Consider the following 14380-nt stretch of genomic DNA (forward strand, 5'->3'; position numbering starts at 1 on the left):
GGGTCCCAGGTTCAATTCCGGCTTGGGTCACTGTCTGTGCGGAGTCTGCACGTCCTCCCCGTGTCTGCGTGGGTTTCCTCCGGGTGCTCCGGTTTCCTCCCACAATCCAAAGATGTGCGGGTTAGGTGAATTGGCCGGTGCAGACTCAAAGGGCCGAATGGCCTCCTTCTGCACTGTAAATTCAATGATAATCTATGATTAATCTAGGACAAAGGTTCGGCACAACATCGTGGGCCGAAGGGTCTGTTCTGTGCTGTATTTTCTATGTTCTATGTTCTATGAAACCATTGTGCATCTGTTAATTGTTTGATTGAGCTATCCAATTCGTTCCACACCACGACTATTTCCCTAGCCATAGAAACTTGAAGTATATATCCACGTTCTTTTTAAATGTTAATATAGAAACTGCAACCACTATTCCATCAGGCAGTCCATTCCAGGTTGCAACAGCTTGCAGTGTAAAATTTATTTTCCTCATGTCACCTCTGGTTCTTTAGCCAATAACCTTATGTCTGCGTTCTCTGATTTCTGACACTCTTCTGTCACTGAAAACTATATCTTCTTATTTACTCCATCTAAACTATTCATGTTTTGACCACCTCAGCCAAATCTCCTCTTAACCTTGAACAGTCCCAGTTTCTTCAGTCTCTCCTCATTATCGAAGTCCCTCATTTCTGGTCCCATTCCAGTAAATCTCCTCTTGGCATTCTTCCTAAAGAGATGCCCACAGTGAAATACACACAGTGCTCAAGCTGTGGCCTAACCAGTCTTTGATTAGCAAAGCTTCCATGCTTTTGTACTCCCTGTCTTTCGTAATAAAGCTAAGGATCCTATAAATATTTTAATTACCTGCTCAATTTGTCCTGCTGCCTTCAAGAACAGTTGAACATGCAACTGCAAGTCTTTTACATAATATAATAAAATAAAATAGGAAATGCTGGAAAAACTGAGCAGCTCTGCAGCAGCAGTGAACCAAGAGTCATACGGACTCAAAACTTTAACTTTGTTTCTCTCTCCCACAGATGCTGCCTCATTTATTCATTTTTGGTCTCTGCTGTGCTTTGTGTTTGTTTTTGTTTACTGTATTATCAATCAACCTTCCATTGATAAGATATTTTTCTGCTTCATTTTAATCTTTATATTTTTCACCATCTGTCTATCTTTAATTTCCCTTCCTTTGCCCTCATCATTTTCTTGAACCATCTCATTTTTGAATACCTTCCATTAGTCAATTACTGTTTTGCTTACCAACTTTTGATTCCAATACACCATATTTTTTCCGAATAACTTGTGGACAGGAATATTAAGTTCCCAATCCTCACCTTCTTTGAATCGGGTTTCTGTTATTGCTGCTACATCATAGACCCATATGGGGATTTGTGTCGCAGTTCACCAACCTTATTTGCCACACGATATGCAGTTTTTATGTCCATAAACGCCAAACCTAGACTACCTCACATTTGCACCCGTAACACTAATTTTCTCTCCCAATGCTTCTGTCTCTAATGTTTCGTCCTGGTGACACCTATGCTGCCAAGAGCCTTAATCTTTGGTAAATTGTGTGTACTGTTTAACCTGAATGTGCAAGTTATTTTAGGTGCATTGCCACTGGAAAAATTAAATATGTTGGCTGTCCGTAGGGTTTTTGTGACAGAAGGTTAAGATTCAGGTACCCTGTCCACCCTACCTGCTGGTAAATGAGATACTTCTGCTACTTCTTCAGTCATTATTGTTCCTGACGTGTTCCTGGCACATTGCCTTGACTGATATAGACCTATTGGAAAGGCTGTACTTGCACACCCTGGCTACAGCAGTCTCATTCAGGCCAACTTTAAAAATAATAATGTCATACAGGGTTTTTAACTAATAGTTGAGAACTGCTTGCCCAGGTAATTTTGCCCGCTGACTCTGGATTGGATGATAACATCTTGAAAAATTGTCTACTGTACATTAGTAGAACTGAGCTATGCTTCCAGATAAAAGTCAGTGTTAAGACTGATTGCAATGCAACTCGGGTACAGACCATAAGTCTATGTCTACAGACACTTATGGACATTGGGAATCAACAGGTTATTTACGCTTCTCTGGCGACAAAAAGAGCTGGGAATATAAAATGGTAAACCGTTTTTTTTGTATGATTCCATGATTAAGAACTGAATTACCTTTTTATTTGTTTTCTATAGAGGGTTTGGTGGAGCATTTATGAGACCAGCAGGTACGTTGAAAAAGTTACTCCCTTTCACCTCTTCATATTTATGTAATCAGAACCTCAAAATTGTACTCTGACCAACAATTTGCATTCAACTATTTGCTACTTGATATAGAGAATGAGCTATCAATTAGTTTTCATATATTATGGGTCAGATTCGCCGATTCCCTCGCCGCGTATTTCTGGGGACGGGATTCTCTATTCCCACCTGACGGCAGGATTCTCTATTCCCACAGCTTGCCAATGGGATTTCCCATTGAAGCCATCCCACGCACCCCGTGGGCAGGGGTGCGCTGCCAGTAGGAAAAAAGATTTCCAATGGCCAGAGAATTCCAGCCTGTATATCAAAATACATACTTCGTTCTTTATCATAGTTTGTTTATAATAGTTTGATAATTGTAAAATGCAATAACTTTATTCCATTTATGTATGCTTCTGCCACCTGATCATTGAGAATGTGAGCCTAGTATCCTAATATCCAATATAATGTGCCTTTCTTACCACCCTACCGCACCTTTTGCGATCTTGGATTGTTTGAAAGTGTTCTAGAACCAATGAAGAGTAGGCAATGTTTTTAACTCAACTTGAGTGTAGCCTATTCTGAAGAAAAAACAATGCTATCGGGTGTGTTTGCGTTTGTACTGGCAACACCTTGGTATCTCACTCAGAATGAAGGAGTGATCATTGAAATATAGGAAAGTCCTATTCTGGAGGATTCTTCATCAGGAAAATTCCTTCCCCACAAAGTGAAACAGTGAAAGTTTGAGGCTAAAATATAATTGAGGATCTCTTGTTCAAATATAAAGTACATATTTTTTTTAATATTCAGGCAAAGCCTGAATTTATTTATGGAACTTGTCACCTTATTTGGGGAGGAAAGTGACTACTGTAGATTTTGTCATTTTAAATGCGATCATCTGAAAAATAAATCCACAACCATTTTCTTGTCTGTTAATTGTAGTTAAGTCTTGTTCCATTTTTGTAAGATTATTTCAAAATACATTGACTGCTGCAGCCTGATATATTAAATACCGTTCCAACCTACTGTACCCCTGTTAGTCACCACAAAATATTTTTAGGTCAAATATTTGAAAGGGAGTTAAAGTTTCAAAGGTTGGTTTGATTTTGTGAATTTGGCAGGGGAAGACATTTTGCCCTATACACTAATGAAGCAGGGTTTCTAATGTTGTTTACTTGTTTGAGAAAAAATAAATTCCTATACAAATAATTCATTTGCAATCAATTATATTTTAAATACTAAATAGCTTCTGCAAAACCAATCTATTTTTATTATGAGCCATGCAAAACATCGAAGCAAACAGTGTCCATATGCAACAAGACCTGGACAATATTCAGGTTTGGACTGACGAGACAAATAACATTCGTGCCACATAAGTGCCAGGCAATTACCATCTCCAACAAGAGAGAATCAAATCTCCCCATGACATTCAATGGCACTGCCATCACAGAATTCCCCCACTATTAACATCCTGGGGGTGACCATTGACCAGAAATTGAACTGCACAAGCCATATAAATACTATTCCAGATACTGGAATTTTGCAGTCAGTAACTCACCTGGTTCCCCAGAGCCTGTCCACCATTTACAAGGCACAAGTCTGGAGTGTGATGGAATACTCACCACTTGTCTGGATCTGTGCAGCTGAAACAGCACTCGAGAAGCTTGACATTGTCCAGGCCAAAGCAGGCAGCTTGATTGTCACCTCGTGCACCACATTCAACATTTACTCCCTCGACCGCCAATGCACTGTGGCAGCAGTGTGTACTATCTGCAAAATGCACTGCATTAACTCACCAAGGCTCCTTTGACAATCTGGCCAAACCCACAATCTCTACTATCTAGAAGGACAAGAGCAGCAGATATATGTGAACACCACCATCTGCAAGATCCCCCCCCAAGTCACACGCCATCCTGACTTGGAACTTTATCATCACTCCTTCACTGTCGCTCGGTCAAATTTCTGCAACTCCGTCCCTAATAGCACTATGGATGGAACTACCCCACATGGACTGCAGTGGTTCAAGAAGGTGGCTCACAACCAACTCCTGATGAGGGTAGTTTGATTGTTTCATGTATGGACTTCCAAATGCATTCGATAAGATACCTCACAGAGGGCTACTTATTACGATAAGCGCCCATGGTATTGGGGGTAGTACATTAGCATGGATAGAGGATTGGTTAACTAATAGAAGACAGAGAATTGGGATAGGAGGGGCATTTTCAGGCTGGTAACCGATAACTAGTGGAGTGCCACAGACATCAGTGCTGGAACTTGGATGAGAGAAGTGAATGTATGATTGCCAAGTTTACAGATGACATAAAAATAGATGGGAAGGCAAGTGGTGAGGATGACACAGAGTCTGCAGAGAGATATAAACAAGTTATGTGAGTGGGCAGAAACTTGGCCGATGGAATATAATGCAGGAAAATATGCAGTTATGAACTTTGGTAGGAAGAATAAAGGAGTTGAGTATTATATAAATGGAGAAAGACTGCAGATAGCTGCAGCACAGAGGGAGTTGGGGATCCTTTAAAAGGCGCTAGTTAGACTGCACCTGGAATACTGCGAACGATTTTGGTCCCCTTATCTAAGGAAGGATATACTGGCATTGGAGGCAGTCCAGAGAAGGTTTACTAGGTTGATCCCAGGTATGGAGGGATTTTCTTATGAGGAGAGATTGGGCCTTAACTCATTGGAGTTTAGAAGAATGAGAGGTGGCCTTATTGAGACATATAGGATTCTCAGGAGCTTGACAGGGTAATTCATGAGAGTTTGTTTCCCCTAGCTGCTGGATGTCATTTCCCAACTCATATTCTTCCATAAATTTGCCCCAGATTAATGTTAAGCTGACTGTTTGCTAGAGAGTCTAGGACCAGAGTGGGGATCGCCCATTTATGACAGAGATGAGGAGAAATTTCTTCTCTGAGAGCAATGAATCTGTGAAATTCTTACTGTAGAGCCTGGAACATTAGGTTTGTTCAAGGCTGAGATGGACACATTTTTAATCAGTAAGGGAATCAAGAGGTATGGGGATAATGCGGGAAAGTGGAGTTGAAGGGTATCACATCAGATCAGTCATGATCTAATTGAAGGTGAAGCAGACCCAATGGGCCAAATGGCCTACTTGTTACTCCTACGTTGTCTGGTCTTATGATCGCTGGTTAAGCCAGCATTTATTGCCCAACCCTAGTTGCCCCTCTAAAGGTGGTGGTGAGTTGCCTTCTTGAACCTCTGCAGTCCTTGCGTTGTAGGTGCACCCAGTGTGCTGTTAGGGAGGGTGTTCCAGCATTTTGTCCCAGCAACAGTAAAGGAACGGCGATATATTTCCAAGTCAGGGCGGTGAGTGACTTGGAGGGGAACCTCCAGGTGGTGGGCTTCCCAGGTATCTGCAGCTCTTGTCCTTCTAGATGGTAGTGGTCGTGGGTTTGGAAGGTGTTGTCTAACTTGGTGAGTTACTGCAGTGCATCTTGTAGATGGTACACATGGCTGCCACTGTTTGTCGGTGGTGGAGGGTTTGAATGTTTGTGGAAAGGGGAGCAATCAAGCGGGCTGCTTTGTCCTGGATGGTGTCGAGCTTCTTGAGTGTTGTTGGAGCTGCACTCATCCAGGCAAATGGAGAGTATTCCATTACACTCGTGACTTGTGCCTTGCATGTGGTAGACAGGCTTTGGGGGGGGGTCAGGAGGTGAGTTACTCACCGTAGGATTCCTAGTCTTTGACCTGCCCTGGTAGCCACAATATTAATGTGGCTAGTCCAGTTCAGTTTCTGATCAATGGTAACCCCCAGGATATTGATTGTGGGGGATTCAGCGATGGTAATGCCATTGAATGTCATGGAGCGGTGGTTTGATCCTCTCCTGTAGGAGATGGTCATTGCCTGGCTCTTGTATGGCACAAATGTAACTTGCCACTTGTCAGCTCAAGCTTGGATATTATCCAACTCTTGCTGCATTTGCACATGGACTGCTTCATTATCTGAGGAGTCACAAATGGTACTGAACATTGTGCAGTCATCTGCAAACATCCACACTTTGGACCTTATATGAGGGAAGGGAGGTTATTGATGAAGCAGCTGAAGATGGTTAGGTCTGGGACCCTACCCTGAGGAACTCCTGTAGTGATATCCTGGAGTTGAGATGATTGATCTCCAACCAACAATTTAGCAGGGCAGCACGGTGGCGCAGTGGGTTAGCCCTGCTGCCTCACGGCGCCGAGGTCCCAGGTTCGTCCCGGCTCTGGGTCACTGTCCGTGTGGGGTTTGCACATTCCCGCCGTGTTTGTGTGGGTTTCGCCCCCACAACCCAAAGATGTGCAGGTTAGGTGGATTGGCCACACTAAATTGCCCCTTTATTGGAAAAAAAAAATTGGGTACTCTAAATTTAAAAAAAAAACAATTTAGCTAGGGCTCCTTGATGCCAAGGGCAGTCACTCTCACCTCACCTCCTGCATTCCGCTCTTTTGTCCATGTTTGAACGAAGGGTAGTAGTGAACAATTGTTTTCAGGCTGGAAGTAATATACACTGGTGTCCCCTGGAATCAGTATGAGCACCCCTGTTCTTCTTTATTTAGATAAATGATCTGGACTTGGATATACATTGTACAGCACATAATTTAGAAGTCTGCAGATAACATGAAACTCAGAAATCTGGGGAGGATAGTAACCTACTTCAAGAAGATAAAGACAGATAGTGAAATAGGCATACACGTGACAGATGAAATTCAATGAAGAGAAGTGTGAAGCGATATGTTTTGATAGGAAGAATGTGTTGAAGTAATATCAAATAAATGGTACGATTTTAAAGGGAATGCAGGGACCTGGGAGCGTAGGTCCATAAATGTTTTGACAGTGCAGGAAGTTGATGCTTAAAAGCATTGAGGATATATATGATTGAATAATTCTGTGAAATCTCGCTGAATTTAATTAAATAAGATTACTTTTAATTTTTCTAACGCTGCAACTGCTGGTCCCAGAGTTGTCCTAAAATGTACTACGGCTTTTTCATTTATTTTGACTTCACCTTGAAGATTCTGTGACTTGGTTGGAGTTGGGACGAATGGTGAATATGGGCTGCACCATATCTGGATGGATCAGGCGGCATTAACTGTTTTTGCCCTATTTCGTGCATCCTGATCTGTATGTTACGGTTAATCAAACATCTCTTGCTATTTTAAAGTAAAAACTGAATGTTGTATTGCTTTGATTTGGGATTAACCATTGGTAAAATGTTCCATTTATTCATAAATGTTGATCAATAGATTTGAAAATACATCAATTAGGAAATTATCATTAACTGCAGAAATTATTTTTCCCAATTTTTGACAGTTTGCTGTTTCATAGAAAAAATGTCACTGTCAAAAATGCCTTTGAAGAATGACTCCATAATTGGTAAGCTGTTAATGTTTTATTTGAAACTTCCAGTTGTACAATATTACTGGTTGCTATTAAAGATGAGGCCAGTAGTGAGTGTAATGGTAAATGTACAAAATGGATGACACGTCAGGGAATTTTACAAATAGAAAAACTCCCAGAATCAAATTCCATAACTACAGATTAATGGGGTGTACTTAGAGGATCAAAGATAATTCACTTGAGTTGCATAGTATGTTGCTGGTCTCGACTTCTCCATTTTAATTACCTCGTTGGTTGATTGAGTTTAGCAATGATTTTGGTTAGCTCAGTTGGCTGGACAGCTGGTTTGTAATGCAAAGCGACACCACCAACGCAGGTTCAATTCCCGCACTGGCTGAGGTTATTCATGAAGGCCCTACTTTCTCAACCTTGCCCCTTGCCTGAGGTGTGTGGTGACCCTCGGGTTAAATCACCACCAGTCAGCTCTCAAAGGGGAGAGCAGCCTCTGTGGGGGCGGGGGGCAGCATGGTGACACAGTAGTTAGCACTGCTGCCTCACGGTGCCGAGGTCCCAGGTTTGATCGCCGCTCTGGTTCACTGTCCGTGTGGAGTTTGCATGTTCTCCCCGTGTTTTTAAAAAAATGTTTTTATTCTTTTTCACATTTTCTTCAAAATTTATCCCCACCAGTAAACAGTAACGGATACAATGTCAAACCCCTTATCAACAACAGCGGTCCCATCCTCCCCCAGCCCCCACACAACAGCCCGCATGACAATATAAGCATCAAATAAAAACACCCCCAGAAAAGGAATCCAACATCGCCCATGATCACCATTAACATATATAGTCCACCCACCCGACCCGCTAATATTCAAGGCCATCCAATCCCCAAAAGTGTACAATGAATGACACCCAATTATTGTAAACCCCCCCCATCCCCCTTCCAGGCTCCTCCCCTCCACTTCCTCTCGAAAACATCTCACACAGTATCGGTCCCTTCCCCCAACCTTTGATTCCGGCTTGGCTCATTGAAACCTGTTCTACCCGGCTCTGATGGCACAGCCCCTCCCCCCACCTCACTCCCGTTCACTGCCCAGCTTAAACCAGCCAGTTTTAAGCCCAGGTTTCCTTCCCCCCCTGCCCTGACCCAGGAAAAACAAAGAAATCCCCTTTAACAGACAACCCCAGCATAATCCCACAAGCCTCAAAGAACCATCATTGCAAAGGAAAGTCCCAACTCTTACCTTGTCCAAATACACAGCGTCGACTCATTTAGTACATACAACAACATGCCATGAAAAGATAAAGCTACATGCAGCTACATGCTCTCCTATCAACCCCCTATCCTCAGTACAAGACCAGTCCTCAGTCCCATTTCTCAATTCTGCCACAGTCCTTCTGCCTTCGCAAACACCTCCGCCGCCTCCACCGTCTCAAAGTAAAAGTCTTTGGATTTGTAGGTCACTCTCAGCTTAGCAGGGTACACTATGCTGCGGTAGTTCCAGTCTCTCTGTCAGCTCTTCTACGGTCGCTCGTCTGCCCCCTGTGTAAAAGTCCCTAACCGCTAGTGTTCCCCCTTCCTGTCTCCACCTCTTAAAGGTGGCCTCAAGCATGGCTGGTGGAAACCTATGGTTGCCGCTGACAGGGCATGGTGGACACCTTGGTTAGACCGAAGTGCTGCCTCATCTGGTTCCAGGTTCTGAGTGTTGCTTCTACCATTGGGCTGGTTGAGTATTTTTCTGGCACATAGATACACATACGCACACGCACACACACACACACACACCACACAATCATTTTGTCTACTGTTTGGAAAAAGGCCTTGGGGATGAAGAGCCGTATGGATCTGAACAGGAACCTGGGCAGTGCAGTCATTCCCCGCCAGGGAAAGGGGGAGTGCACCCCATCACTGTAGGTCCTTTTTTTTTTTTTTTTTTAAATTTTTTATTAAATATTTTATTGAAAATTTTTGGTCAACCAACACAGTACATTGTGCATCCTTTACACAATATTATAACAACACAAATAACAATGACCTATTTTATAAACAAAAAAAAAAATGAATAAATAATAAATAACAAAAATGAAAACTAGCCCTAATTGGCAACTGCCTTGTCACAAGTAACACTCTCCAAAAATATAATTTAACAGTCCAATATATAATTATCTGTAGCAACGACCTATACATACTATACAGTATATATTAACAACCCTGAGAGTCCTTCTGGTTCCCCCCCCCTGATCCTGGGCTACTGCTGCTGCCTTCTTTTTCCCATTCCGTCTATCTTTCTGCGAGGTATTCGACGAACGGTTGCCACCGCCTGGTGAACCCTTGAGCCGACCCCCTTAGGACGAACTTAATCCGCTCTAGCTTTATAAACCCCGCCATGTCATTTATCCAGGTCTCCACCCCCGGGGGCTTGGCTTCTTTCCACATTAGCAATATCCTGCGCCGGGCTACTAGGGACGCAAAGGCCAAAACATCGGCCTCTCTCGCCTCCTGCACTCCCGGCTCTTGTGCAACCCCAAATATAGCCAACCCCCAGCTTGGTTCGACCCGGACTCCTACTACTTTTGAAAGCACCTTTGTCACCCCCATCCAAAACCTCTGTAGTGCCGGGCATGACCAAAACATATGGGTATGATTCGCTGGGCTTCTCGAGCACCTCGCACACCTATCCTCCACCCCAAAAAATTTACTGAGCCGTGCTCCAGTCATATGTGCCCTGTGTAATACCTTAAACTGAATCAGGCTTAGCCTGGCACACGAGGACGACGAGTTTACCCTGCTTAGGGCATCTGCCCACAGCCCCTCCTCGATCTCCTCCCCCCAGCTCTTCTTCCCATTTCCCTTTTAGTTCATCTACCATAGTCTCCCCTTCGTCCCTCATTTCCCTATATATATCTGACACCTTACCATCCCCCACCCATGTCTTTGAGATCACTCTGTCCTGCACCTCTTGTGTCGGGAGCTGCGGGAATTCCCTCACCTGTTGCCTCGCAAAAGCCCTCAGTTGCATATACCTGAATGCATTCCCTTGGGGCAACCCATATTTCTCGGTCAGCGCTCCCAGACTCGCAAATTTCCCATCTACAAACAGATCTTTCAGTTGCGTTATTCCTGCTCTTTGCCACATTCCATATCCCCCATCCATTCCCCCTGGGGCAAACCTATGGTTGTTTCTTATCGGGGACCCCCCCAAGGCTCCAGTCTTTCCCCTATGCCGTCTCCACTGTCCCCAAATCTTCAGTGTAGCCACCACCACCGGGCTTGTGGTGTAGTTCCTCGGTGAGAACGGCAATGGGGCTGTCACCATAGCCTGTAGGCTAGTCCCCCTACAGGACGCCCTCTCTAATCTCTTCCACGCCGCTCCCTCCTCCTCTCCCATCCACTTACTCACCATTGAAATATTAGCGGCCCAATAATACTCACTTAGGCTCGGTAGTGCCAGCCCCCCCCTATCCCTGCTACGCTGTAAGAATCCCTTCCTCACTCTCGGGGTCTTCCCGGCCCACACAAAACCCATGATGCTCTTTTCAATCCTTTTAAAAAAAGCCTTCGTGATCACCACCGGGAGGCATTGAAACACAAAGAGGAATCTCGGGAGGACCACCATCTTAACCGCCTGCACCCTCCCTGCCATTGACAGGGATACCATATCCCATCTCTTGAAATCCTCCTCCATCTGTTCCACCAACCGCGTTAAATTTAACCTATGCAATGTGCCCCAATTCTTAGCTATCTGGATCCCCAGGTAACGAAAGTCCCTTGTTACCTTCCTCAACGGTAGGTCCTCTATTTCTCTACTCTGCTCCCCTGGATGCACCACAAACAACTCACTTTTCCCCATGTTCAATTTATACCCTGAAAAATCCCCAAACTCCCCAAGTATCCGCATTATTTCTGGCATCCCCTCCGCCGGGTCCGCCACGTATAGTAGCAAATCATCCGCATACAAAGATACCCGGTGCTCTTCTCCTCCCCTAAGTACTCCCCTCCACTTCTTGGAACCCCTCAACGCTATCGCCAGGGGCTCAATCGCCAGTGCAAACAATAATGGGGACAGAGGGCATCCCTGCCTTGTCCCTCTATGGAGCCGAAAATATGCAGATCCCCGTCCATTCGTGACCACGCTCGCCACTGGGGCCCTATACAACAGCTGCACCCATCTAACATACCCCTCTCCAAAGCCAAATCTCCTCAACACCTCCCACAAATAATCCCACTCCACTCTATCAAATGCTTTCTCGGCATCCATCGCCACTACTATCTCCGTTTCTCCCTCTGGTGGGGCCATCATCATTACCCCTAACAACCTCCGTATATTCGTGTTCAGCTGTCTCCCCTTCACAAACCCAGTTTGGTCCTCGTGGACCACCCCCGGGACACATTCCTCTATTCTCATTGCCATTACCTTGGCCAGGACCTTGGCATCCACATTTAGGAGGGAAATAGGTCTATAGGACCCGCATTGTAGCGGGTCCTTTTCCTTCTTTAAGAGAAGTGATATTGTTGCTTCAGACATAGTCGGGGGCAGTTGTCCCCTTTCCTTTGCCTCATTAAAGGTCCTCGTCAGTACCGGGGCGAGCAAGTCCACATATTTTCTGTAGAATTCGACTGGGAATCCATCCGGTCCCGGGGCCTTTCCCGCCTGCATGCTCCTAATTCCTTTCACCACTTCTTCTACCTCGATCTGTGCTCCCAGTCCCACTCTTTCCTGCTCTTCCACCTTGGGAAATTCCAGCCGATCCAAGAAGCCCGTCATTCTCTCCCTCCCATCCGGGGGTTGAGCTTCATATAATTTTTTATAAAATGTCTTGAACACTCCATTCACTCTCTCCGCTCCCCGCTCCATCTCTCCTTCCTCATCCCTCACTCCCCCTATTTCCCTCGCTGCTCCCCTTTTCCTCAATTGGTGTGCCAGCAACCTGCTCGCCTTCTCCCCATATTCGTACTGTACACCCTGTGCCTTCCTCCATTGTGCCTCTGCCGTGCCTGTAGTCAGCAAGTCAAATTCTACATGTAGCCTTTGCCTTTCCCTGTACAGTCCCTCCTCCGGTGCTTCCGCATATTGTCTGTCCACCCTCAAAAGTTCTTGCAGCAACCGCTCCCGTTCCTTACTCTCCTGCTTCCCTTTATGTGCCCTTATTGATATCAGCTCCCCTCTAACCACCGCCTTCAACGCCTCCCAGACCACTCCCACCTGGACCTCCCCATTATCATTGAGTTCCAAGTACTTTTCAATGCACCCCCTCACCCTTAGGCACACCCCCTCATCTGCCATTAGTCCCATGTCCATTCTCCAGGGTGGGCGCCCTCCTGTTTCCTCCCCTATCTCCAAGTCCACCCAGTGTGGAGCGTGATCCGAAATGGCTATAGCCGTATACTCCGTTCCCCTCACCTTCGGGATCAATGCCCTACCCAGCACAAAAAAGTCTATTCGCGAGTAGACTTTATGGACATAGGAGAAAAACGAGAACTCCTTACTCCTAGGTCTGCTAAATCTCCACGGGTCTACACCTCCCATCTGCTCCATAAAATCTTTAAGTACCTTGGCTGCTGCCGGCCTCCTTCCAGTCCTGGACTTCGACCTATCCAGCCCTGGTTCCAACACCGTATTAAAATCTCCCCCCATTATCAGCTTTCCCATCTCTAGGTCCGGAATGCGTCCTAGCATCCGCCTCATAAAATTGGCATCATCCCAGTTCGGGGCATGTACGTTTACCAAAACCACCGTCTCCCCCTGTAGTTTGCCACTCACCATCACGTATCTGCCCCCGTTATCCGCCACTATAGTCTTTGCCTCGAACATTACCCGCTTCCCCACTAATTTAGCCACCCCCCTGTTTTTCGCATCTAGCCCCGAATGGAACACCTGCCCCACCCATCCTTTGCGTAGCCTAACCTGGTCTATCAGTTTCAGGTGCGTTTCCTGTAACATAACCACATCTGCCTTAAGTTTCTTCAGGTGTGCGAGTACCCGTGCCCTCTTTATCTGCCCGTTCAGCCCTCTCACGTTCCACGTGATCAGCCGAGTTGGGGGGCTTCCTACCCCCCCCCCCTTTGTCGATTAGCCATCACCTTTTTCCAGCTCCTCACCCGGTTCCCACGCAGCTGTATCTCCCCCAGGCGGTGCCCCCCCGCCCATCCTCTCCCATACCAGCTCCCCCCTCTCCCCAGCAGCAGCAACCCAGTAATTCCCCCCTCCCACCCCCCCCGCTAGATCCCCCGCTAGCGTAATTACTCCCCCCATGTTGCTCCCAGAAGTCAGCAAACTCTGGCTGACCTCGGCTTCCCCCCGTGACCTCGGCTCGCACCGTGCGACGCCCCCTCCTTCCTGCTTCTCTATTCCCGCCATGATTATCATAGCGCGGGAACCAAGCCCGTGCTTCTCCCTTGGCCCCGCCCCCAATGGCCAACGCCCCATCTCCTCCACCTCCCCTCCTCCCCCCATCACCACCTGTGGGAGAGAGAAAAGTTACCACATCGCAGGATTAGTACATAAAACCCCTCTTTGCCCCCCACATTCGCCCCACCACTTTGTTCGAACGTTCTTTTTAATAACCCGCTCATTCCAGTTTTTCTTCCACAATAAAAGTCCACGCTTCATCCGCCGTCTCAAAGTAGTGGTGCCTCCCTCGATATGTGACCCACAGTCTTGCCGGTTGCAGCATTCCAAATTTTATCTTATTTTTATGAAGCACCGCCTTGGCCCGATTAAATCTCGCCCTCCTTCTCGCCACCTCCGCACTCCAGTCTTGATAAACTTGGATCACCGCGTTCTCCCATTTACTGCTC

The 14380-nt window shown here is 45.9% G+C and overlaps 1 protein-coding gene across 1 annotated transcript in view; it reads left to right on the plus strand.

The window, feature by feature from the left end:
- The window catches only part of tbcd (tubulin folding cofactor D), a 375176-nt gene that overhangs the window by 212865 nt on the left and 147931 nt on the right, over nt 1–14380 (plus strand). The window contains 2 exon segments of the mRNA XM_072483144.1: nt 2184–2215; nt 7555–7617. Of these exon segments, the coding sequence (XP_072339245.1) occupies nt 2184–2215; nt 7555–7617 (95 nt within the window).

Source organism: Scyliorhinus torazame, chromosome 18 (genome assembly GCF_047496885.1).
Source record: "Scyliorhinus torazame isolate Kashiwa2021f chromosome 18, sScyTor2.1, whole genome shotgun sequence".
Lineage (NCBI taxonomy): Eukaryota > Metazoa > Chordata > Chondrichthyes > Carcharhiniformes > Scyliorhinidae > Scyliorhinus > Scyliorhinus torazame.